We start from the raw sequence: 27,264 nt of genomic DNA on the forward strand, positions 1-27,264 counted from the left end.
ATTATCCAGATCAGAAGTGTCTGACTGGAGTTACACATCAGAATCTCCTGTGGAGCTTTTAAAAATAAATATATTTGAGCCCTATCCCAGACAGACTTACTATTCTCTTAACAGTGGGGCCCTCATAAGTATATTTTAAAATACTTACGGGTGGTTTCTGATGTTCACTCCTGTAGTAACCACTGTTAAATTTATCAGAGAGCTGCATACCTGGATGGTATTATTTTGACAAAACTTCCCTCCAGCCCAATTGCATTTAATAAATTTTGTTTTATCAAATACTCTTCTTAGGTTTTACACCACACCAGTATGTACTGAAAGATGTTATGAGAAATAGTTCTATAAAACTCATTCTTCATTTAGCCATAAGAATGTTCTTGAGGGCATTTGTTTGCTATGTACACCACGTCTTCCTGTGAGGAAGCATGGGAGAAATTTCTCTCAGATTTAAATGCCAGGGGTAGTTGTGCTTCTCCTAAAGACTGGCCTGTTATTATATGTGTTGTATATCTGTTCATTTTGTTTATTCACAAAGGCTTTTTGAGCATCCAAGTACCAGGAACTCCAGGTGCTAGGGATATAGTGGTGAACAAAACAGACAAGGCCCTTCTAGGGGTGGGGAGGCGGGGACAGACAATAAGCAAGTAGGTGCATGGGCAATTTCAGGTAATTTCAGGTGTTGTAAAATAGGACAGGATGGCGTGCTAGATCGTACCTAGGGTAGTGTGCTTTACCTAGGCGATCAGGGGAGCCTCTGAGGACTGGCCTTCCAGCTGAGACTGAATGATGTGAAGGAGCCAGCTATGTGAGCATCTGGGGCAGCACATTCTAGGCAGAAGGGAGTAGCAAGTGCTAGGGCCCTTAGGAGGAAAATGGTGTAGAGTGAGCAAGGAACATAAAGCAGGCCAGAACAGAGGGGAGAAGGGGAGAAGGTGAGGTCAGAGAGGTGGTCAGGGCCCATGTTGCTTAGAGCCATGGGGGCCACAGCAAGGACTCTGGAAGCCACTAGGGCAGGAGGGGGCACAGTTTGAGCAGAGAAGGGACATACTGTTATTTTGAAAAGATCACTGGAGAGTGGAATGTTAGAGGAGCTCTGACAATGCCCAGGTGATGGTGGCCAGGACAAGAGAGGTAGCAATGCCCTTCCTGGACCTGGCAAGAGGAGCCCCTGCCCTTTAGAGGGTCCTGCTCTGGCCCTTCTCCAGCTGTGCGTTCCCCCACGTTATGTCTGAGGGGCCAAGGAGATGTGCTTGGAGGTCATTGTAATCCTTAGATGTCTAATTGTCCTAACCTATAAGTTTATGTACTACCCGAAATCTCAGTTACTGTCTCTGGTTGTGTGTAATAAAGGTCAAAGACAAGGCACTAGCCCACGTCCCTCCAGGGCAGTAAGGGAGAAAGAAGGAGCTTCAGACATCACTGAACCACTGTTGATCACTCCTCTGGTTAAGTCTCCCCTTTACATCCTTCAGGAGAAGCAGCACTGAGAGAAGGCAGTCTCCTTAGGTTGTAATCCCCCAGCTCTGGGAGCAGAAGGGGCAGAAGGGACAAATGCTTGAGGGCAGCTGGTCAGAGCACACCTGTTTGCAGCTCTTCATCCCATCAAGGTTTTTGTGCTGCCCTGGTGTCACCTTGCAGATACTGCCTTTTCCTGGTTTCCTATTGGATTTTTGGCTTTTTTCTTAATTTGTGAGAGCTCATTATATATTGTAGAACTTCATACTTTATCAAAGACATGGATTCAAAATACCCCCCCATTCTTTTGACTTAGTTTAAGATTTTTAAATGTAATTTTTAAATGTTTCATCTAACTAAATTTAACAATCATTTATGTCTTCTGGATTGTGAGTCATACCTAGAAAAGCCTTTCCCTCTTAAAGATTATTATAAAATTCCTCCTGTTTTCTTTTAGCACTTCTGTGGCTTCATTTTTAGGTATTTTAATATTTGAGCTAGCTGAATTAATTTTGTTGCAAAGAATGAAGTGGAGTTCTAACTTATTAAATATGGTTCTCAAGTTTTTAAAGTGTATTGAATATTGCATCTTTTCCCCATTGACTTAAAATGCCATATTTTTCATATGCTAAACTCCTATATGTATTTAGATCTATATCTGGACTTTCTGTCCTGTTACATTTACATATTTCTACTTCTCCAGCCATATACCCATACCACACTTTCAAAATCATGGTAACTTTATAATGTTTTCAGACCTCATAGACCTCTCTCTCTCACTCTGTGCCTCCCCCTGACACACACACACACACACACACACACACACACACACACACACACATTTACTCATATGCTTCTTGAATCCTACACCCTTCCTCTGTATTCAGTTTCCTTCTTCATCGAGTACACTGTGTAGTTCTTTCAGTGTGAATGTGATTGGGAAACCTCCTTCTCAGTCTTTGTCTTAAAATGTCTTTATTTTCCCCTCAGCCTTGATTGATATTTTGGCTAGTGTGGTAGCTATTTTGATTGGTTCTCTTAAGCCACATCATAACCCTTCTTCTATTTGGTGGGGTCTGAAACCTGAAAAATTACAGTTCCTTTGCTGCCAGGGCATGGCTGTGAATATCTTCTACCAATTAGATGCATGTACATGGGACCTGGAAAGTAGAAGGGAGGTGATGGTTTCCACTGAAAAGCAACTGTCTCCAGTGGCATAACTCCACACTCCTTTGGGCTCCAGTTTCTGGGTGAGGCAGTTGTGGCAGAGGCAACAGCGGTAACAGCAGCAGTAGTTTTCTGATCTCCAGATTGTAAGAAAAACCTACAGATAAATTGTTAAAATAAAAAAGAGAATTTAGCAAGGTTGCTGGATATAAAGTCAACCAAAAAAAGTGATTGTGTTTCTATATATCCACAACATGAAATAAAAATACAATTTACCGGCCTTTCTCACCTTCTGAGATGGCCCACACTGTCTGTGGAGTGTGTCTCCCAAGGCCACTCTCGCCTTCTGAGATGGCCCACACTCTGTCTGTGGAATGTGTTTCTCTATAAATAAGTCTACTTTTTACCTATCACTTTGTCTCTCACTAAATTCTTTCTGTGATGAGACATCAAGAACCTGAGCTTCATTAAGTCCTGAAACCAGGTGCTGACCCTTTATTCCCAACTTATAGCTAGACCAACTCCCGCTCGTCAGCACCACTGGGATGTCTTCTGTGCCATTTCTTTGTGAGAACTTTTTGGGCACTAACACCTGGTTGAGAGAATACCTTGGAATGGATAGCATCTAAAATCATACGGAAACCCCCACCAGGTGGGAGAAGTTAACTCTATGCTGCCCACAAGCACGTAGACCCCAGACTGGTTTGAACCAGAAGGCTGATGATGCTAACTAACTCCCACTTACCTCCCCATCAACCAATTAGAAGCATGTCCACCACCTGATCATGCCCTCCTCTTTGAACCATTACTGTAAAACTTTTCACTTCCCCCTCCAGGTTGGGACACACAGGTTTGAGGGCATGAGCCTGCTGTGGCCCCCTTTGCCTGGCAAAGCAACAAAGCTATTCTTTTCTACTTCACCCAAAAAAACAAAAACAAACAACAACAACAAAAACCAATTTACCATAGCATCAGAATATCAAGTACTTAGGACTAAATCTAACAGAAGATGTGCAAGCTGTTTATGCAGAAAATGATAAAATGCTATTGAGAGAATTGAAGAAGACATAAACAAATGGTGAGATATTTGTAGTTTGGAGAACTCAATACTGTAAAAATGTTAATTCTCCCCAAATTGATCTACAAATTCAATGCAATATCAATCAATCCCTATTATGTTCATTTTTTCTTTAAGAAAATAATAAGCTGAGTCTAAAATTTATACAGAATGCAAAAGGTCAAGAATAGCTAAGACATTCTTAAAAAGAACAAGGTGGGAAAATTGTTCTTGCAGTTATCAAGATGCATTTGAAAGCTGAGTATGACATTGATATGGAGAGATAAGCAGAGCAATGAAACAGAATCTAGAGTGCAGAAAGAAACCCACATGTATATGGGCATTTGATTTGTGACAAAGGTGACAGTGCAGTTTAGTGGGGAAAGGACAGTCTTTTCAGTAGACAGTGCTGGAACAACGGGGTATGTCCATGCGGGGGAGTGGAAACAAGTATGATGGCAATTTCACATTACAGAAACAATTCCAGGCGGATATCAACTGAAATATGAAAGTAAACTAAAAGAGCCTTTAGTAGATAGTAGTATATGGTAATGCTTGTATGACCTCAAGCTGAAAAAATATTCATCTGGGCACACATCCACAAAAAAACACTAACCATAAAGGACATGGCTGGACTTCCCTGGTGGCACAGTGGTTAAGAATCCACCTGCCAATGCAGGGGACACAGGTTCGAGCCCTGGTCCGGGAAGATCCCACATGCTGCGGAGCAACTAAGGCCATACCCCACAACTACTGAGCCTGCGCTCTAGAGCCTGCAAGCCACAACTACTGAAGCCCAGGGGCCTAGAGCCCGTGCTCTGCAACAAGAGAAGCCACTGCAATGAGAAGCCCACGCACCACAACGAAGAGTAGCCCCCGCTCACCACAACTAGAGAAAGCCCGCGCCCAGCAACAAAGACCCAATGCAGCCAAAAATAAATATATAAATAAATTTAAAAAAAGAACCAAAGGGAAACTTCTAGACATGAAAAAAGTGTAACTATTGAAACGAAAACTCAATAGTTCCTCTTCCTTTTCTTCTTCCCCTCCTAAACAATTCATGCAAAAGCCATGCGGGTGGGGCTTAACATCTGCTCAGTGGGTAGGTACAGGCGGAAGCCACAGAAATTCAGAGTTGGGTGAGGAGGGAGTTGTGAGGATAAGTACACTTGACACTTAACTGCCCATGGCAGTTATTATTATTGTTGTTATTATAGTTGTTACAAAGGAAATGTTGAGAGATGGCAGAGCAACCACCAGTCACATCCTCTGGGCCCCACCTCTGATTCCAGCTGCATCTGAGGCCTCACCCACTTTGTGCTGACAGCTTTCTTGCTTTAACTATACAATACATATCACTCCTTTTCTGCCCTGGGGCTTTCCAGTGCCCTGGGTGAGACGCCAATGGAAGTGCACTTGGAATGCCCACATGCACAGCCTAGAAGTGGGAGATGCATCACCTCCTGGGGCAGCCCTTAGTGGGGGATGGAAGCGGATGGGTAAATGCTTCTCACTATCAGTCCTCAAGTGGACAATTCTGAGAGACATTTTTTCACTCTGCAGATGGTTCCACTGGGGTCAAGCGCCAGTTGCCCGCAGCAATGCCCAGCTCAACCTTATACCTTGTTCTGGCTTTTCCTCCAGTCCCTCACGCCTGTTCCCTAGTGTCCCTTCTGTTCCACACAAGGCCTTTTCTCAGGCTCTGCTTTCCAGGCTAGCTCAGGATAAGACTATCAGAAGGTCCTAGAAAGCAGCCCTGGGAAACGGAATTCCTCCCAGGATGAATGGCAATAAGGACTCTGTTGCCGGTGGTAAGGGGAGTGGAGATAATCCTTACATGCCATAGCTTCACAATTTCTAAGACTTTCCCCTGCAGTGGGGAAGGGAGCAGAGGTAGATAATGAAGCACTAGGTTATGCAATAGTTCTAGCACTTGAAAGGCATGAGGCAATAGTAATTATATGGATTGTGGAGTTGGTTGGCTTCTACTAACTGCTTTAGAAGCTTTGCAAGAGAAAATGAGAGGCTGTCAATTCAGGGCATGCTGTGAAACCCAGGGGCATTCTGGACTTCAAGACCTCAAAAGGTCTTCATAGGGGACTTCCCTGGTGGTCCAGTGGGTAAGACTCCACACTCCCAATGCAGGGGGCCTGGGTTCGATCCCTGGTTGGGGAACTAGATCCTGCATGCATGCCACAATGAAGAAGCAACTAAGACCCAGTGCAGCCTGCATACATACATACATAAAAAAATAAGGTCTTAATAGGATCAAATCCAGTTACTGGTATGCTCATTAATTTGCTAGCCCCTCCCCACCCCTTTCCTTCTCTATTTCACTCTCCCTGGGCCCTCATATAAACAACCTGCACCAAGTCCTTGCCTCAGGCTCTGCTTCATGATTGAGACATGAAGAAGCAACGGTGGGCAAGTCACTAAGTTTATAACCTCAAAGACTTAATGATTTCTAAGGGGAACAGCCGATTAGTATGACTCAAGCTAAGCATGATCAATCATACTATGAATAGCTAGTCATTGTTTTAGTTCTTACTTTGTGCCAAGCCCTGTTCCAAACCTTTTACATCCATTACCTGAGTTAATTCTCACAGCAGCTCCATGATGTAGGTATTATTTCTCTCTCTCCCCCTCCTCTCCCCCACCCTCTCAAATGAGGAAACTGAAGCCCAGGGAGTTTATGTAACTTACCCAGAGTCACACAGTTAGCACAGGACTGAACCTGGATTCAGCTCACTCTGACTCCACAGCCCCCACACTCTTAGCCTCTGTGATATACCGATTTCTTCCAAATAACAATATCAACAGAGAAAGGGGGGAAATTATGTTCATGAATGCTGCTTTAGGCAACAAAATCCTCAAATTCATCTGGACCTGTGTGCACAATATCCTTTCCCACCCTGAAGATGCATTCCCACAGCCAGTGCTGCTGCTGTTCTTTGCTGGGATTTAAGTCCCAGTTCAACCACGTACCAAGCTAGGGATGACCCTGAGAAATTATCCCATTTAAGCCTAAATTTCCTTACCTGTAAAAGCAAGTTAATAATACTGGCCTTGTAGGTGTTCCACAGATTTAGTGTCTAATAGCTATGATTTTGCTAGTCAAAGGTCCATTGTTGGGAACAGAGAAAAAGAACAGAGCAGAACAATTTTGGTCAAGTTATTTTGTTTGTCTGGAACCCAAGAAATGCCTCTTGGCTTTACTGGACTTAACTTATAACTCCTAGGATAAGAGATTCAAACCAGAAATAATTTTGTCCCCTGAAGTGGGCTGAATGTTGGCTCCCCAAAAAGACAAGTCCTAACTCCTGGAACCTGTGAATATCACCATATTTGGAAAAAGTGTCTTTGCAGATGTAATTAATAAGTTAAGGATCTCAAGATGAGGTCAACCTGGATTGACCTAAATCTGCTGACCAGTGTCTTTATAAGAGAAAGGCAGAGGGAGAGAAGGCCACGTGAAGATGAGGCAGAGATTGGAGAGGTGCTGCCACAAGCCACGAAACACCAGGAGCCACCAGAAACTGGAAGCAGCAAGTGAGACTTCTGCCCCAGAGCCTTTGGAGGGAGCGCAGCCCTGCTGGCACCTTGACTTTGGATTTCTGACCTCTGGAACCGTAAGAAAATACATTTCTGTTGTTTTAAGCCACCAGTTTGTGGTAATTTGTTACAGCAGTCCTGGGAAACTAATCTACTTCTCTCTTCTCCCCCAAGTCAACTCTGCACTGTTCTCTTGACAGAGAGCTGATGGGAAATGCAGCATATAAAGGCATGCCTTTGACATGACCTAAATCTTGATGACTGAGAAAATCCATGGAAATCAATATAAATAATTTTGCAGGCTTCCAGAAGCTGAGAGCAAATTTTAATGGCAATGGATAATAAATGTGTACTTGTTGAGTAATCTTGCCTTCCTCCAATGGTGACTGCAGGTGCCATTTTCTTCAGACACCTTTTCAAGGTCACCAGTTTTTGTTTTAGAATTTAGACATGGCTTTTGCTCTGTGTGTCTGCTTCTGAACCTTTAATGGGCATAGGGATGGGTAGATGATCGTTGTAGCGCTTCCAGGATGCACTTATGAAGAGCATAGTGGTTGAACAATTATTCTTTATTAAATGGTGTGGTCATGGGGGAAATGGTCCATGCCTAAAAATAGCAAAAGCATTTAAAAACTGTCACTAGTCAGGATCCTATCTGACAAACCTGTTGTCTGATGACAGGATTGGATGTACCTGAAAGGGCCAAAGGATAGTGTTTAAACATGAAAAACAGTGATTCACTTTAGGTAACCAGGTGAAACCTTTTTAAGTGTCAATCAGGTTTGCTTTTTCGTTATGGAAATCAGCTTTATAAAAAGCATCTTACCCTGAGATGTAGTTTCTATCTTTAAATCTCAGAAGATGAGTTCAGAATAGACATATCCAGTTTTACAATCATTACAGGTTTCTATAATATAAAAGAGAAAATAATTCAGTAAACTTAGGATATATATCCATAGAAGCTCTTAAAAAATTGTATTTTAATAGCTGGGTGGCCTGACAGAACCAAGTATTAACTGTATTTTTTTTTCCTGGACTATATTAAATGATGTATTCTTGAAAAGTTTTTAGAAGTGCACCTGCATCCTTCTCTCTGGATTTTTTATATGATATTCTCCCCTCCACATCCTTCTCTCCTCCCCATCTACCCATCTCCTGATGAAATTTGTTAGGAGCCATGGTACTGATTGCTATTGGTTTCCTGGGGTATGCATGTTGCCCCCATTCATCCCATCCTTGGGTTCCTAAAGCCTAGGAGTATGGTGACCTCACAGAGACTACTCTCCCATTTCGATAGCATCCCTTATCCCAAACTGTGGCTCACCCTGATCTCTTGGTGCCACCTCCTGGAACATGGGGGTGGCATAATGTATCTCCTGAGAGTATTCAGTCCCTGGGTAAAAGACAAGAAACAGAGTTATTGGGCCTATAATCCAAATCTCTGATCACTTGAGGGCAGTGGCTTGCCAGCTACCCTCACAATGTCATGTCACCTCTGGACTTTGCAGAGAGTACTTACCATCTCAGGCTTTGGAAACACATTGCCTTGGTTCTAAGCCTGGCACAGATTTCTCATCTGTACAGTGGGAATGATATAAATTGGGAGTTAGTGGCGTTTGTACCAGACAGGGCAGGTAAATTGCTTAGCACTGTGCCTGGCACATGACCGGCCCTCAGTCAGCGTTGGCTGGGATTGTTCTCATTGTTGGCCAAGGTCCTGGGTCTGTTTACTATAAAGCAGCAAATGATGCCAGCCTTAAGAGGTGATCATCAAAGAGATTGGAACACAGTGTGGATCATTCTGAACTGATAGAAAAAAATCTCCAAGATACGTTGTTAAGTGAAAAAATCAAGGTGTAGAATGACATATCTATGACATGCTACCATTGCTACCATTTATTTAGATGCTAACATACACATAAAATATCTGTGGAAGGATTTTAAAATTGGTTAAAGCCTCTGGAAAGTGGGATAGGGTGTCAGGATGGAAGGGAGACACTATCCTCTGCTTCTGCAATTCTTTACACATGTGTCTGTACGACCTTAAAAATTTTTTAAAGACAAAAACCCCAAACCAACCAGAATCACCAACAAAGTTCTCTTACCTGCTTGATTTTTACAGATATTTGTATATATTCCATCTTCCACGGGTGTATTTCCATAGACTCTGGGTGCATTATCTTTCATAGCTTTTCCTGTATAAATTGGTGCAGAATCATTAAATTAAACTACTTTAGCCACAGGAGGGGAATTCCCCAGAGTTCTGAAAGAATGACCTGCTCCAATGGCCTAAACTGTTGTCTATTAAAGGAAAACCATAGACTCAGCAAGGAGTCCGTAGCATCTGCTTCTCTAAGGAAGGAACCCTTCTGATTTATTTTCTTGGGTCTGCAAATAACATCCTTTGCCTATCAGATTATGCTTGAGATGGCCAGAGACACCTTTTCTTTCCTTCGCTGAAAAGAATAGGCTGTAAAAAGCTTTGTAATATCTGTGATAGTAAATTACCCAGCTGACTTCCATTTAGTCCTGGGCAGTACTCAAGAATATTAATTCCACTTTTGTAAGACCCTGCGCTTTTTGTAGGAAGAGGAGACATGTTTTTTAAAAGTATGAGATGCAATAAATTTAAGAGGATTGAAATCATATCAAGCATACTTTCTGATCACAATAGTATGAGACTAGAAATCACCTACAATAAAAACACTGCAAAAAACACAAACACATGGAGGATAAACAATATGCTACTAACCAACCAATGAGTCACTGAAGAAATTAAAGAGGAAATTAAAAAAATACCTGGAGACAAATGAAAATGGAAGCACAACCATCCAAAATCTAAGGGACCCAGCAAAAGCAGTTCTAAGAGAGAAGTTTATTGCAATACAATCCTAGCTCAGGAAACAAGAAAAATCATAAATAAACAACCTAACTTTACACCTAAAGGAAATAGAAAAAGAAGAAAAGTTAGTAGAAGGAAAGAAATAATAAAGATCAGAGTAGGAATAAGTGAAATAGAGACTAAAAGAAAACAGTAGAAAAGATTGATGAAACTAAGAACTGGTTCTATGAAAAGCCAAACAAAATTGATACACCTTTAGCTAGGTTCATCAAGAAAATAGAGAGCTCAAATAAATAAAATCAGAAATGAAAGAAGTTAAAACTGACACCACAGAAATACAAAGGGCTGTAAGAGATTACTACAAACAATTATACACCAATAAAATAGAAAACCTAGAAGAAATGGATAAATTCCTAAAATGTACAATCTCCTAAGACTCAATCAGGAAGAAATAGAAAATATGAAGAGACCAATTACCATTCAATATGAAATTGAATCAGTAATCAAAAAACTCCCAACAAACAAAAGTCCCAGACCAGATGGCTTCACAGGTGAATTCTACAAAATGTTGAAGAGGAAGGAACACTTTCAGACTCATTCTATGAGGCCAGTATCACCCTGATATCAAAACCAGACAAAGACACCAGAGAAAAAGAAAATTACAGGCCAGGGCTTCCCTGGTGGCGCAGTGGTTGAGAGTCTGCCTGCCGATGCAGGGGACGTGGGTTCGTGCCCCGGTCCGGGAAGATCCCACATGCCGTGGAGTGGCTAGGCCCGTGAGCCATGGCCGCTGGGCCTTCGCGTCCGGAGGCTGTGCTCCACAACGGGAGAGGCCACAACAGTGAGAGGCCCACGTACCACACACACAAAAAAAAATTACAGGCCAACATAACTGATGAACATAGACGCAAAAAGCTTCAACAAAATATTAGCACACCAAATTCAACAATATATTGAAAGGATCATACACCATGATCAAGTGAGATTTATCCCAGAGATAGAAGGATGTTTCAATATCCACAAATCAATGTGATACACCACATTAACAAATTGCATAACAATTATATGATCATCTCAATAGATGCAGAAAAAGATTTGGACAAAATTCAACACCAATTTGTGGTAAAAACTGTCAACGTGGGTATAGAGGGAACATACCTCAACATAATAAAGACCATATACAACAAGCCCATGGCTAACATTATACTCAGTAATGAAAAGCTGAAAGCATTTCCTCTAAGATCAGGAACAAGACAAGGATGCTCACTCTTGCCACTTTTATTGAAAATAGTATTGGTAGTCCTAGCCATAGTAATCAGACAAGAAGAAGAAAAAAAGGAATCCAAATTGGAAAGAAAAAAGTAAAACTGTCACTGTTTGCAGATGACATACTATATATAGAAAATCCTAAAAATGCCACCAAAGAATTAGAACTATTAGAACAAATAAATGAATTCAGTAAAGTTGCAGGATACAAAATTAATATACAGAAATCAGTTGCATTTCTATACACCAAAAATGAACTATCTGAAAGAGAAATTAAGAAAACAATCCTATTTGTAATTGCACCAAAAAGAATAAAATACCTAGGAATAAATCTAACCAAGGAGGTAAAAGACCTGTACTTGGAAAACTATAAGACACTGATGAAAGAAATTGAACACAACACAAACAAATGGAAAGATATACCATGCTCACAGATTGGAAGAATTAATATTGTAAATGACTGTACTCCCCAAGGCAATCTACAGGTTCAGTGCAATCCCTGTCAAATTAGCAATGGGATTTTTCACAGAATTAGGACAAATAATTCTAACATTTGCATGGAAACACAAAAGACCTCAAATAGCCAAAACAACCCTGAGAAAGAACAAAGCAGGAGGTATCATGCTCTCTAATTTCAAACTGTACTACAGAGGTACAATAATCAAAGCAGTATGGGACTGACACAGAAAACAGACACATAGATCAGTGAAACAGACTAGAGTGCCCAGAAATGAACCCATGCTCATATGGTCAATTAATTTACAACAAAGGAGGTAAGAATATACAATTGGGAACAACAACACAGTAAATGGCATCGGGAAAACTGGACAGCCACATGCAAAAGAATCAACTGGCCTACTTTCTCACACCATCTACAAAAATAAACTCAAAATGGATTAAAGACCTAAGTGTAAGATCTGAAACCATAAAACACCCAGAAGAAAACATAGGTAGTATGCTCTTTGACATTGCTCTTAGCAATATTTTTTTGGCTCTGTCTCCTCAGGCAAGGGAAGCAAAAGCAAAAATAAACAAATGGGACTACATCAAACTTGCACAGTGAAGGAGATTATCAACAAAACAGAAAAGCAGCCTACTGAATGGGAGAAGATATTTGCAAATGATATGTCTGATAAGGGGTTAATATCCAAAATGTAAAAAGAATTCATGCAACTCAACATCAAAAAACCAAACCCAATTTAAAAACAGGCAGGGAGTTCCCTGGTGGTCCAGTGGGTAAGACTGTGCTCCCAGTGCAGGGGGCCTGGGTTCGATCCCTGACGGGGAACTAGATCCTGCATGCATGGCACAACTAAGAGTTCGCACGCCACAACTAAGAGCCCGCATGCTGCAACTAAAAGATCCCACATGCCGCAACTAAGACCTGGTGTGGCCAAAAACAAACAAGTAAATAAATATTTTTTTTTAAATTACCCCATTAAAAAAAATAAAAAGTAAAAACAGGCAGAGGAACTGTATAGACATTTTCCAAAGAGGACATACAGATGGCCAACAGGCACATGAAAAGATGCTCAACATCACTAAATCATTAGGGAAATGCAAATGAAAACCACAATGAGATATCACCTCACACCGGTCAGAATAGCTACCATCAAAAAGATAACTAACAAGTGTTGGCAAGGATGCAGAGTAAAGGAAACCCTCATGCACTGTTGGTGGGAATGTAAATTGCTGCAGCCAATATGGAAAACAGTATGGAGGTTTCTCAAAAAATTAAAAATATGATCCAGCAATTCCACTTCTGGATATTTTTCTGAAGAAAACAAAACACTAATTTTAAAAGATACATGCACCCCTGTGTTCATTACAGCATTATTTACAACAAACAGCCAAGCTATGGAAGCAATCTAAGTGTCTGTTGATAGATGAATGGATAAAGAAGATGTGGTATGTGGTACACACACAATGGAATATTACTCAGCCATAATGAAGAATGAAATCTTGCCACTTGTGACAACATAGATGCACCTAGAGGGTATTATGCTAAGTGAAATGAGTCAGACAGAGAAAGACAAATACTGTATGATTTCACTTATATGTGGAATCTGGAAAACAAGACAAATGAACAAACATAACAAAAAACAGACACACAGATACAGAGAACAAACAGGTGGTTGCCACAGAAGTGGGGGGGGGTGAATGAAATAAGTGAGAGAGATTAAGAAGTATAAACTTCAAGTTACAAAATAAATGTCAGGGACTTCCCTGGTGGTGCAGTGGTTAAGACTCTGTGCTCCCAATTCAGGGGGCCCGGGTTTGATCCCTGGTCAGGGAACTAGATCCCACATGCATGCCGCAACTGCAAGTTTGCATGCCACAACTAACGAGCCCACGTGCCACAACTAACGAGCCCAGGTACCAGAACTAAGGAGTCCGCCTGCTGCAACTAAGACCCAGTGCAACCAAAATAAATAACTAAATAAATATATACAAAATAAATGAGTCGGGCTTCCCTGGTGGCGCAGTGGTTGAGAGTCCGCCTGCCGATTCAGGGGACGTGGGTTCGTGCCCCGGTCTGGGAAGATCCCACATGCCGCGGAGCGGCTGGGCCCGTGAGCCATGGCCACTGAGCCTGCGCGTCCGGAGCCTGTGCTCCGGAATGGGAGAGGCCACAGCAGTGAGAGGCCCGCGTACCGCAAAAAAATAAATAAATAAATAAATAATAATAAATGAGTCACAGGGATGAAATGTACAGCATGGGAAATATAGTCAATAATATTGTAATAGCTTTGTAACGAGACTTATCATGGTGGTCATTTTGTAATGTATAGAAATTCGAAGCACTCTGTTGTGCACCTGAAACTAACATAGTGTTGTAGGTTAATTATACTTCAATTTTAAAATGCTTTACATTACAAAAAAATTTTTTTTAATGTATGAGATGTATACATTTTGACATCTGTTTTCAAGTTTCCTGTCAACTGGGTCCTGGATTTCCATGAATTAGGACTTTAGAGATGGAAGAAGGCCAAGAGCCTAACATATCACTTAGTTCTCTCCCCAGGTCTGACAGTATCTCCCACGGCCCCATTTTAAAGGTCAGAACGCTGAGGCTCAGGCAGGTGAAGGAGCCCACTCAAGGCCCCGAAGCTCACTGGCAGGTGTCGGTCCTGAGACACAAACTGTCTTTTGTGTAAATCTCAATATTCCTCCGTAGTAGTGTGCCAAATGAAAAGGCCACTTTGAAATCTTAACTAGAGGTCATAAGGCGTGAATTATGAAACGTAGTAAATGAGGTTTAATGCAGCACTTAAGGTGGGGCAGAGAGAATGAGGCTCTTTTTGTCTTCATGTACTGAGCTTCCTCCAAGTGGCAGACCCAGTGAGGACACTGAAAACTACAAAGCAAAGCTCTGGCAGTCTGAACCCACTACGTCATTTGCAGGCTTTGTGCAAAATGAAAATGCAGGGCCTCTTGTTTAAAAATTATTGAGATTTGTACACCCACGTTCAAAGCAGCACTACTCACAATGGCCAAAAGGTGGAAGAAATCCAAGAGTTCATTGATGGGTGAACGGGTAAACAAAGTGTGTGTGTGTGTATGTACACATATGTGCATGTGTGTGTGTATATATATGTGTGTGTATATATATATGTGTGCGTGTGTGTGTGTGTGTATATATATATATATATATATATATATAATGGAATATTATTCAGCTTTTAAAATGAAGGAAAAAAATTTTTTGGGCCCCACCGCATGGCTTGTGGGATCTTAGTTCCCTGACCACAGATCAAACCCGTGCTCCCTGAAGTGGAAGCGTGGAGTTTTAACCCCTGAACCTCCAGGGAAGTCCTGAAATGAAGGAAATTCTGACACGTATACAACAGCGATGAACCTTGAGGACATTGTGTTAAATGAAATAAGCCAGTTACAAAAGGACAAATACTGTATGATTCCACCTATATGCGATTTCTAAAGTAGTCAAATTCATAGACAGAAAGTAGAATGGTGTTTGCCAGGGGCTGGGAGGAGAGAGAAATAAATGGGGAGTTACTGTTTAATGGGTACAGAGCTTCAGTTTTTGCAAGATGAAAAAGTGGATGGCTGGTGTTGGTTGCACAGGAATGTGAATGTACTTAATGCCACTGAATATATACTTAACAATGGCCAACAGGGTAAATTTTATTGTTATGCATATTTTACCGCAATTAAAAAATAATATTAAAAAATTTTTTTATTGTATTACGAATTTCAAGACAGTGACAGCGGAGCATTAAACTGTCTCCTTAGCACGGGGCCCTGTGTGACTGCACAGGTCACACACCCACAAGCAGTCTAAATAGGGAAGTCTTTACCAGAGAAAAGAGAACTGTGCTATGTGTGAACCGTTCAGGAAGTCGTTCATTGCCTTCTCCTTTTGCATCTTTTCCTTCTCTTCTCATTTTCTTCACATCCCATTTCTGATTCCCCTTTCCCTTCCTCCTTGCCCTCACCCTGCTGTCTGTATCCAAAACCCAGGGAAAACAATGGCAAAGCTCCTAAGGAACTTACTTGCTTTGTACTTCGGTAGCATCCAAAATGCCAGAATTAGGATTATTACTATTAGCACCAGAAGCAGAAACCCCAGAAGCAGTAGCTGCAGGCAGAAAGGACAGCTCTCTCCTCCTGGAAGAAGACAGCATTCATTGGTCACTGCACAGCCTTCTTTTCCAATGATATTGAATTGTGAAATGTTCTGGAAAGGGTGATCACGACTGTCTCCCAGGTTAACCAATGTACCCTGAACCCTGAATCCCTGCCCTGCAACTTGAGAGTTAACTTGTTAGTGAGGTTCTTAAGGTTTATACCAAGTCCATCTTCCACAAGGGGTCATACACAAGGAAGAAAAAGCAGCACAGCATTTAACAGACAGATGTTGGCTACGTTGTTAGGGTTATAAGCCTGAGAACAGCCTGGCCATTTATTAGGCAAAGGCTTTAGTCATGTCGGCATGATTTATGTCACCCAAATACCTGCCACTTATTGAGTGTTAATTATATGCAGTCATTGTATTAAGCACTTTACATGCATTACCTTATTTTTCTCATTGGTATTACTCCCATTTTACAATCAAGTAGAGTAAGACTCAGAGAGGTTAAGTGACTTTCCTAAAGTCACACAGCTAGTGAATTGAAGGCTGTGATTTGTAGGCGAAAGCCTGACTCTGGAGCCTGACTCCAACAGGTTGCCTCACTTGTTAGAACTTACTGAACACCCAGGTGTGGGCTCTGATCTTCTGAGGATGAGGCCACATGAGGTGTTCAATGCCCAATTGTGCCTGCTACCTTTGCTAACCTAATTTTTGTTCTATCCTCCTACCTCGACCAATGTCCCTTCATAAGGCCAGATTTAAATCTAAAATTCTCAGACTCCTCAGAGTTCTGCACTGGAACATGACAGTATGGGGAGAGCCAGCCCCAGCCCTAGCCTGGCCCCCTTTCCACCCAGGCTCTGACATGCACCCTAAGGAGCCTGACATGTTTGTGGACACCCCCAGCCTGCATGGCCAAATGCCATCCCCCCACTCCCCACAAACAACTCCCTTGGTGTGGGCCCTGGAATGTTCACATCCTTACCATGGTCCACCCTTGGGAGGATGAGCTGGGAAGGAGACTTGTGCAGGCCCTGGAAGGTGGGTTCTGATCTGATTGGATAGGGAATTCAGGTCTAGGAACCTAGAGTAAGGTATAGAAAAGTGGGGGTATAGGGTCCAGGCAGACAAATCCCCATGGCTTATAGGAAGCTTATGGGAAGACACATGGCTAAGAAGCACCAGAGCAGTGCCTTCCAAAACACAAGGTTGGGACAGGAGCCATTCTTGCCTCAAGGAAAGGGTGGCACTGGAAGTCTAGACTCACCAAGCATTAAACAGCCAAGCAGGTGAGTACAGGTGTTGGAAGTGAATTTTAAAAATGATTTTAAAAAAGCAAAAGAAAATCAAGAGACCCAGCAGCTTCAAGAAAAATGCAAATTCTAATGTGACTGCTTAGAACCTGAGCAGTGAAAAGTCAAGACAGGAAGCAGGGTCAAGTCAGGAAGTCTTACTATTTTTTTTTTTTTTTTTTAGGAAGGCTTACTATTGATACAAGGTCCCTTCCTGCACCACTTTCCAGGCTTTTCTTTGGTTCCTTTATGGCAGAAAGCAAACCCATCAGAACGTGTGGACCCTACAGAAGGAAAAGCATTTGGAAGCAGGTGGGCAAAGTGGGAAATGGGCAGGCAGAGGAGTAGCTGGTTTCTGGAAGTAAATCCAGATCCTGTTGAAAGAGTTCAGGTCGCCTTTACCTGTTGAGGGTATGGTGATGAGTTGACTGTATTTTGTATGGTCAGGCAATCTGTTTTTAGCTTCACACCTATACTCTTTCCCTTCTCCAGTGTTATTCTTGGTTAAGTTAAATTCAGCAGGCTCCCTTACATTCTTGGAGATAACTGGTGATATGGCCATGTTTTTTTCAAAGAAAGTATAATTGATGGGCAGAGAGCCGTTGAATGAGATGCAGCGTAGCATTACGTATCTGTCTGTTTTTGTTTGAACAACACTGATGTTCAGCACTGGTGCAGTCACTGGATCTAGAAAAATAAAGTGCATGTTAAACAGATAAGCAGATTGGGTTCACTCAGTCCACAAACATGGATGGGAGCCCTACTCTATTCCCAGCTGTTAACCCAAAGATGGATGACACCCCTCTTGAGAAGTCAAGTTGCTCACAAGGAGCTCCATCAGGAAGGATCAGTGGGTATGTGGTTAACCCCATGCCTTGTGGCATGAACCAGGTTCCGAGAAAGCCAGAGGGTGGAGGACGTCTCTGCTTTGAGGAATCAGAGCGCAAACTTGCCTTTCATCAGAATTCACAATTTGTTTGTGGCTGATAGTATAATTTTGTCAAAGATCCAGCTCCAAGTATGTAGTTGAGAGGTGCTTTTATTCCCAATCATTGTAAGATTGCAGTGGGTTTTTTTTAAATCAAAGAAATCTAAAAATAGCATCTTTTCTAACTGCATTGTCATTTATAGAATCCGGCTGTACAATCGTCTTTCACTTCCTCCCGAAAGAAGGAAGTAATCCTGATAAATAGAGTCAAGGGAAATTCTTGACCAGAAATGAGTGGGTCTGGTAAGCTCTGTAAGATCATACCCTATATAATAAATTATATAGCTGGATAGTGGGAGAATCCAGCTATATAATTTATTATATAATTCATTAATAAAACAGTATTATAGGGAAAGGAAAGATAATTGTTGAGTATCCATCATGTGTCGGGGTCACTACCCACATTATCTTGTTTCACTTCACAACAGTACTACAAGGTGGACAGCATCATGCCCATTGCACAGTTGAGCCAACTGTGATTCAGAGGCCACAGAGCTAGTAAATGGCAGAGCCAGGGCCAACTCCCAAGCATATGCGTTCATTTTTAATAACACTGTGCCAATTTAACAATCTGGCGCAGAAACAATGAAATATGTTTCATTGTTTAAGTCAAATCAAAGAAAATAATTTAGAGTCTTGTTGCTCCATCCCTCCCCTGAGCAGGAATCCCTGTGGCAGCATCCTTGACAGAATGGCACCCAGTGACGGTGGCCTCAAAGAGCAACTTTGTTTGGGAATAGCATCAATAGGATGTTTTTCCTATGGAACTGAAATCTACCTCCTGTAATTTTCAGGAAGGAGGAATTGAAACATTCATGAAGAAGCAGAGAGCATGGATTTCTCTCTGAGATAAGATGATTCAAACTAGAAGTACACTTCCCTGAGAGTTTGTAAAAGGACTGGTAAAGTGTATCACAGCATCACAGTGATCAAGGGAAGGGAATGGTGACTCTTCAATAAATTAGTTATATGTTTTAAATTAAAGGAGTATTTTAATGGGACTTCCCTGGTGGCGCATTGGTTAAGAATCTGCCTGCCAATGCAGGGGACAAGGGTTCAAGCCCTGGTCCAGGAAGATCCCACATTACGTGGAGCAACTAAGCCCGTGCGCCACAACTACTGAGCCTGCGCTCTAGAGCCTGCAAGCCACAACTACTGAAGCCCGCACGCCACAATTACTGAAGCCTGTGCACTCTAGGGCCAGCGTGCTGCAACTACTGAAGCCCACATGCCTAGAGCCCGTGCTCTGCAACAAGAGAAGCCACAGCAATGAGAAGCCTGCACGCTGCAGCAAAGGCCCAGTGCAGCCGAAAATCAATCAATCAGTCAATCAATCAAGGGGTCCTTTAAGGCTCATTCAGTTGCCACCTTCCCCAGAAAACTTTTCCTTAGTCCTCCAGGCGGAACTTCTCCCTCTTCCTCTGCTTCCTGTAGCACTTGGTCCCATCCTCTTAATACTTTTCTACTTCTTATTACATGATCCACTTGGATGTCTCCTGGTCACCTCAAACATAACCTGCTTGAAACTGAACTCTAGTTAATCTGCTAGTTAGTGAGTCAATTGGTAGGTAGATAAACATACGTTAAAATCCTGTTCTTTTTTAAAATGTTTTTTATTCATTCAATCATTCATTTATTTTCATTGTGCTAAGAACAGTTAACATGAGATCTACCTTCTTGACAAATGTTTAAGTGCACGGTACAGCACTGTTAACTACAGTCACAGTGTTGTACAGCAGGATCTCTAGAACGTACTCGTCTTGCATAACCAAAACTTTATACCCATTGAACAACAACCTCCATTTTTGCCCATCTCAGTAAATGACACCACTCATCAGCTGATCACACTTGACATCTGGAAGTCATTCTTGATTCCTTCCTCACCTATACTACCTGTGATTCCAAATCTAATCAATCAGCAAGTCCTGTTGTTTCCTTCTCCAAAATATATTTTGAGTCCATCCACTTCTCTCCATCTCCATCACTGTTTGTCTCCTGGATGATGGCAGAAGCCTCCCAACCGATCCCCAACCTCTACCCTTGCCCTGCCCCGCCCAGGATGAATTAACATTGAAGGTGATAAATTGGGCCTGATAAATAGGCCTGACTTGGCTCCCCCTCCCTTTCCAGTCTCACCTGGGGTCACACTCCCCTCATCAGACCTCCAGCCATACCAGTGTCCTATTAGGTCCTTCCCAACAACCAAGTTCTTTCTTAAGTTGGAGCCACCGGCACAGGTTATTGTCCCTTGACTAGAGCCTTTTTTCCCTGTCTCTTCACATAGCTAACCCCTTCTCATCCTTCAGGGCTCTTCTTAAATGCCATCCCTATAGAAAGGCCTTCCCTAACTACCCTATCTAAGGAGGTCACTCCCCCATCCCCGACCTTTCTCCATCACTGTGCCAGTTTCTTTTTCTTTATAACAATCCACACAGTTTGTGATTATGAATTTATTTGGGTACTTGGGTTTTATGCTTCCCCAAATAGACTGTAAGCTCCACCAAGGCAGGAACTAATATATATCCAGGGCTCGGCACATCGGGGATATCATTAAATATTTGATGAGTGAATCAGTGATTCATGAATTTGTGTTCACGGCTCACATCCCTTACTGGGTTGGGGATAAGATCATGTCCTAGGCATCATCGAAACCCTGGCAGCATCCAACACAATTACTTGCATGGGGTCGGTATTCAGTAGGTATTTATTAATCTGACGTAAATGAAGATGATGCAGGTTTTTATAATCTATTTAAAAAGTTCTACAGGATGGTATAATTACTGTAACGCATTGCAAGAAACTTGTGCATTTGCTCTGAAGGCAGAATGTGGGAAGATTGTATACATATCTGTGGGATGGAAGCTCAGGAAATGAAGACTTGGGGCTTTTTAAATCAATTGATTTAAGGCTTCAGCCTTGCACAGGAAGCTAGTGGTACACAGGTTCCCTGATGCCTATTCTGTTGCTCTTTCTGCAAAACCAGGCTGCCCAGTCCAGCAGGAGTCTGACCACCAGAGAATATTATCAGCCAGGGTACTGCCCTCACATCAGCCACTACATCCCAGACCATGTTTGCATGGTCTTCTTCTTTTTACATTTCATTTACAATTATGGCTTCCATTGAGTTTGTGTTCAAATTTGTCCTAAGATGGTTGGCTCTAATCCAGAGCCCACAGTATCCCTTCAAGTCTTACGCAGAAATTTGCATCTGTCACATGTCTCAGGGAAAGTATCCACTGCTATCATTAGATTGTTAAAATGGTTATAACCTAAAAAGCTGAGAACCGTTGATCTAGAGCAGAGGCGTCCAGTGGAACTTCCTGTGGTGATGGAAATGTTCTGTGTCTGTGTTGTCCAATACAGCAGCCACCCCACCTCTGTGGCTCTTGAGCACTTGAAATGTGACTAATGAGACTGAGGAAATGAATTTTTTAATTTCAAGTAATTTGAATTAACTTGAATTTAAACAAATAAAACATGTGGCTAGTGGCTACCATACTGGAGAGCACAGACCCAGAGAATCACTCAAAGATTCAATCAGTAAGTCAGGGCTCCTCTGTTTGGAAGACTCCAGGTACATATATTACCTGGAAACACTCTCTCCTTCTCCCAGGAGTCCACTATCAAGGTCACCTTCATGGATGAGGCCATTAATGCTAGGTTGTGAAAGGCTTGGGGTGGGAAGTTGGGAGTTCCCTGGTGGCCTAGTGGTTAGGATCCCGGGCTTTCACTGCCGTGGCCCAGGTTCAGTCCCTGGTCGGGGAACTGAGATCCTGCAGTATATCCTGTGTGTCGTGGCCAAAAGAATGTGGTTGGGCAGGAAGAGTGCAGGCTGATGGCCATTGCAAAGGGAAGAAGGTGGGAAAAGCCTGGGACGCTGGAGACCCTTGCCACAGGGTCCAACGTTGATTCTAAGACTTCTTATTTGAATCTTAAAAGAAAAAGTCTTTTTTTACCTACACAATGAGAATCCTAGAGTAAAGCATCTAGAAAAGATCTCAACTTTTCAAATTGTTGATGTAAGACTTTTTGCCTTGGGCCATCAGCATATTATTATCTGAAACAGCCAAAAGTATTTGGAGAGAAAGTGAAATGGAATTATTAAGAAAAAAGATCTCAGTGACATACTTGCCAGGCTCTTGAGGGAGTGTTAACAAGCAGAACAGAGAGCCCATCCTAGAACAGGAAAGAATCCCTCCAAATCACAGGGCCGCCGAGTAACAAGCACTCTACTTACCGACAAATGTGAAGTTGAACTCACGACTGTATTTTGAACAGTCAGAAACTTGGGCTTTGCATTTGTAGGGGCCCAAGTCACGGGCTTCTGAGATTGTTAGGTTAAAAGTCATGGGTCCATTCTGGGTGCTCAGGCATTTCTCACCCCGAAACAAGAAATAGGTGATCCGCAGTGATTTGTTCTGGTTGAAACAAGATAGAGATACATTCTGACCCCTCATGACTGCATCCGTTTGTGAGTTCAAATTTGGAGAAGGGAATTCTGGAAAGCAAAATAACGCAAGAGAAAGTCCTTGTTACCATCCATCAGTAATAACTCAGTGGTTGTCTACCCACATTTCGTGGGTCAAGGTGGTGGAGACCCTCTGTTCCTGGTGAACTTCCCAAAGGTAGGGGACATTTCTTCCCTGCACAGCCAGGCTGGACAGTGTGTGAGGAAACCTCAGTGCCTACAGAGGCCTCTCCCAGTGAGAGACGGGTAGCCTTACCAAGCTGTTTTGTGCTGGTTAGGAACTGACTGGTCACCAGTACCAGACAAGGCCACTCTGTGACCATATTAGAGCAAGACAAAGACAAGATGACTCCATAATCATGTCTGAACACAGATGAAGACGCGAACATGGTCCAAAACACAAAAATGGCCAAAATGATTGACTGCTGCTTCTTTATCAGTCAGAGCTTTTGCCTTGCACTGCTCTTATCTTTTAGATAAGAATTATTAAGATTCCCAACCATATCATTATTTCCACTTCCTAAAAGAATCCAATTCAGAGTAAAGCCTGCTGCCTTGAATCTTCCTCCAAGTTACCTAATGCAAATCTTACTGTAAGATGCCCTCTTGCTTCCTCCATGGTATGCATTTTCTCTTAAAACTCAACTTGGTTCAACTACACATGTGTCCCTGGTGATCTTTGGCTGGAGGACGTTAATAGTTTGTACCTCTAAAAGATAAGGACTCTGGTAAAAATAACAATACCATTATCACACCTAAAAATTAACAATATTTTAAAAATATCATCAGATATCTAGTTAGTGTTCTAATTCCCCCAATTGTCTGATTTTTCTTTTAGAATCCATAATGGTCTATTGTAGTTAGTTGCTATGTTTCTTATGACTTTTTTCATCTGTAGACCTTTCTGTCTCTTTTCTTTCCCCCTGCACTTTGTTTTTGTTTTTTTTTAATAAATTTATTTATTTTATTTTTGGCTGCATTGGGTCTTTGTTGCTGCGTGCGGGCTTTCTCTAGTTGCCGCGAGCAGGGCTACTCTTCGTTGTGGTACACGGGCTTCTCATTGTGGTGGCTTCTCGTTGTGGAGCATGGGCTCTAGGCACACGGGCTTTAGTAGTTGTGCGTGGGCTCAGTAGTGGCTTGCAGGCTCTACAGCACAGGCTCAGTAGTTGTGGTGCACGGGCCTAGCTGCTCCGTGGCATGTGGGATCTTCCCGGACCGGGGCACAAACCCGTGTCCCCTGCATCGGCAGGCGGACTCTCAACCACTGCGCCACCAGGGAAGCCCCCCACCCCCATTCTTAATAGAGATAATTGAAGATTAATTAGTTTGCAAAATCAGTCTGGTCTCATTAAACTTGGCCTGATTATTGATATCAGTGCAGCAAGAGTAGATTGAACATGTAGGTCTTTTAAGTCTGCTTTGCTGGAACTTTTATAAGGAATTCCAGATTAGACTTTTAATAGCCTCTGAGGCTAAGAAGCCAAGTCAGCAACTTGTCACAAGACTGTACCTTCAGTACCCATGAATTTGGGTGAATTCCTCTCTTCTCGATGTCCCCAAGACATCCTGAGACCCCTGGACCTGCTAAGAAGTGACCTTTACTCACTTGTGAGTAAAAAAAAAAAAAAAGAGGAATATAGGGAAATGTTTTTTATATCACCTGCTTGGTCTTCCAAGTAAGACACACAAAATAGCCATAAAGAAAAGACTGAGAAAAAATAACAATCCTAAAACTTTAAACTCCTCTGTGGCAAAATTAAGAGGTGTAAAAGGCTAGAAGAAAATACTTAAAACATAAACGAAAGCATAGTATTCTTTTTATATACATAAACCAACAGCAAATTAATAAGAAAAAGATAATCAAATAAATGGGCAAATAATCTGAATATGTAATTCCCAAAAGAAGAAATAGTGCTGGGGCTGAGGGATGGCTTGGGTGGAGGAGCGGTTTAGACCCCTCAAAAATGCCAAAACCTCCCTCCTTCTCTTTGATCTGGACAATTAATATTTTCTCAGCCTTATGTAAGCTCAGCTTCAAGATGAGACCTTGCCTCTCTTTCCAACCAGATAGCCATCCCTAAATGTCCTTTATATGGGTGTACTAGAGCTTTCACAGTCAACAGACATGAAAAAGAAGCTCAACTTTATGAGTGATGAGGCAACCACGAATTAAAACAACATGGAGGGCTTCCCTGGTAGCGCAGTGGTTAAGAATCTGACTGCCAGTGCAAAGGACACGGGTTCGAGCCCTGGCCCAGGAATATCCCACATGCTGTGGAGCAACTAAGCCCGTGCACCACAACTACTGAGCCTGCGCTCTAGAGCCTGCAAGCCGCAACTACTGAGCCCATGTGCCACAACTACTGAAGCCCACACCCCTAGAGCCCGTGCTCCACAAGAGAAGCCATGACAATGAGAAGCCCACACACCTCAAGGAAGAGTAGCCCCCGCTCACCGCAACTAGAGAAAGCTCGCGCACAGCAACGAAGACCCAACACAGCCAAAAATAAATTAATTAATTTTTAAAAAAACAACATGGAGATATTATTTTGTACTCGTCAGAGTGACACATTAAAAAACTGACTGTATCCACTGTTTGAGAGGGTGGGAAACTCACACTTAACCCATGTGCGTGGTCAGTGTTGGTGACCATGCACCAGTTCAGCGTGTGGGGAGGGCAACTTAGCAGTATCTGTAACAATTCAAATGGACATGCCCTTGGACCCAGCCATTTCACTTCTAGGATTTTATCCTACATGAGCTCTCACACACTCATGTGTCCACAAAGCATGCTGTGTACAGTGATGTTTACTGCAGTATTGCTTCTATTACAAAGAAAAAAAATGGAACAACCAGTAAGGGGGTGATGGTTCAATGAATTAGGCCGTGGGACTTCCCTGATGGCGCAGTGGCTAAGACTCCGCACTCCCAGTGCAGGGCGTCTGGGTTCAATCCCTGCTCAGGGAACTAGATCACATGCATGCCGCAACTAACAGTTCGCGTGCCACAACTGAGGAGCCCACAAGCTGCAACTAAGACCTGGCACAACCTAACTAATTAATTACTTTAAAAGATATTAAAAATTATTTTTAAAAAATGAATTATGGCTGAGTCCTATTATGAATTGCCATGCAGCTGTTGAAAAGAAAGGAACTAAATCTAAATGTTCCTCTTAGAAGGATGTCTGGGATATATTGTTAATTTTAAAAAGGACAGGTTACAGAAGAGTTTGTTTACTATGATATTGAAACAAAAAGGACTGTTAATAGTGGTTGCTTCTGGAATTGGAGAGGGGAAAGGGATTGAGAGGATATAACAGAACTTTCACATTTTATAGTGTAGTAACAACAACGACCTGAGCTAGCATTTGTTGATGGTTCCTCATACACTCGGCTCTGTGCTGAGGCACATGGCTTGTCTCAGTTCCCACAACAACCCTCCCAGGGAAGTACTTTTATTTTCCCCACTTCACAGAGGATAGAAATTAAGCTTTAAGTGGTTTCCTTGTGCACGCGGGCTGCCAGCTGGAAAACGGTAGAACCAGGGTTAGGACCACAACAGCCTAGCTCTATGGTGATAAACTGCCTCCCAGGATATATTTTTAGTGTTGCTTGACTTATTTTACAACAATTATGTGTTGATTTTTCTAACTAAAAAACAACAACAGAGAAAGAAGGAACCATTACCTTGTAAAAAAAAAAATCTCAATATTTTGTCTCTGAGTCTCGGGAAAGATTCTCCAACTCCCTTGCTAAAATCACTTCATTTTAAACAGTAGGTCATAGAAACGACTCTCCTTTTGGTTGTTCATCAGAAAGCACCGAAAAACCTGTTCATGAACGCGCATGATTTAAAGCTGACAGTCTCACCATTTCGGTGAAAACAGCTTTAGTACAAGAGAGAAATAAATGAACTTACCATTTGTTTTTCTCATTCTTTCACAATCCAGTGCAGCCTTCTGAACTGAAAGAGAGAAAAGCAACATGAGAAAACTCTTTTTCCACATGTTGTTTTGGTTTGGAGATTCAAGCTTCAAAATGGTAAGTGAGCCTTATACTTGACAGCAGGAAAAATGCCCCCAAAGAACAGTCTGTTCAAATGGCCCCCACGTTCTCCTAAATGAAATTGGAGAGGAGGGCAAAGGAGGCTTGGTGGGCTCCGGGGTTGGTGAGTCACATAGAGAACTTCCTCCTTTTTTTTTATTTTTTTTTTTGGTACGCGAGCCTCTCACTGTTGTGGCCTCTCCCGTTGCGGAGCACAGGCGGCTCCGGACGCGCATGCTCAGTGGCCATGGCTCACGGGCCCAGCCGCTCTGCAGCATGTGGGATCTTCCCGGACCGGGGCACGAACCCGCGTCCCCTGCATCGGCAGGGGGACTCTCAACCACTGCGCCACCAGGGAAGCCCAAGAACTTCCTCCTTTTTGACCAAGTTAAAGAAATGGGAGTTGCATGGACAAGCCTGACATAAGATGACTGGTTGATGTGACCCTGTGCTCCTCTGTGAGCTCTTGTAGGCAGAGACAGATGTGACAGGTTGCTTCTAATTCAGGCTGGCAGGGAAGCTGGACAGTGGGAAAAAGAA

General features: G+C 42.4%; 2 protein-coding genes across 4 annotated transcripts in view; one reads left to right on the forward strand and one right to left on the reverse strand.

Annotated features, from left to right (window-relative positions):
* Positions 1 to 17,528, forward strand: part of POLG2 (DNA polymerase gamma 2, accessory subunit) — a 35,089-nt gene extending 17,561 nt beyond the window's left edge. The window contains exon 10 of one of the 2 annotated variants that reach the window (XM_027081185.1): positions 7,035 to 7,336. The gene's annotated coding sequence lies outside the window, so the exon portion shown is untranslated. Of the gene's footprint in view, positions 1 to 7,034; positions 7,337 to 17,409 lie in introns of those variants that run through there. The other variant, XM_027081187.1, reaches the window with a different exon arrangement.
* MILR1 (mast cell immunoglobulin like receptor 1) lies at positions 51 to 26,860 on the reverse strand. Of its 2 annotated transcripts, none has more exons than XM_027081190.1 (8): positions 26,600 to 26,857; positions 22,451 to 22,711; positions 17,628 to 17,912; positions 15,855 to 15,968; positions 9,337 to 9,426; positions 8,556 to 8,624; positions 8,058 to 8,138; positions 51 to 2,779 (listed from the first exon to the last, which is right to left on the reverse strand). In XM_027081190.1, exons 1-7 carry the CDS (start codon positions 26,685 to 26,687, stop codon positions 8,086 to 8,088), a joined length of 960 nt encoding a protein of 319 aa, XP_026936991.1. In that variant the 5' UTR covers positions 26,688 to 26,857; the 3' UTR covers positions 51 to 2,779; positions 8,058 to 8,085. The 2 variants fall into 2 exon arrangements, with proteins under 2 accessions (XP_026936991.1, XP_026936992.1); XM_027081191.1 differs by lacking the exon at positions 51 to 2,779 and adding an exon at positions 7,484 to 7,838 and having other exon boundaries at positions 26,600 to 26,860.
* Between the last annotated feature and the right edge of the window lie 404 nt (positions 26,861 to 27,264).

The sequence above is a fragment of the Aethalodelphis obliquidens genome, unplaced genomic scaffold (assembly GCF_003676395.1).
Source record: "Aethalodelphis obliquidens isolate GAN/ISIS:26980383/991018 unplaced genomic scaffold, ASM367639v1 scaffold44, whole genome shotgun sequence".
NCBI classification, from domain to species: Eukaryota; Metazoa; Chordata; class Mammalia; order Artiodactyla; family Delphinidae; genus Aethalodelphis; species Aethalodelphis obliquidens.

Excerpts from the sequence above, each read along its gene's own strand:
- MILR1 (XM_027081190.1), bottom strand. The coding sequence starts at position 26,687 with ATGTGGAAAAAGAGTTTTCTCATGTTGCTTTTCTCTCTTTCAGTTCAG. Across the intron at positions 22,712-26,599 it reads AAGAATGAGAAAAACAAATG|AATTCCCTTCTCCAAATTTG; the intron begins GTAAGTTCATTT and ends TTTGCTTTCCAG. Across the intron at positions 8,625-9,336 it reads TATCTGTAAAAATCAAGCAG|GGACTGAATACTCTCAGGAG; the intron begins GTAAGAGAACTT and ends TCTTTTACCCAG.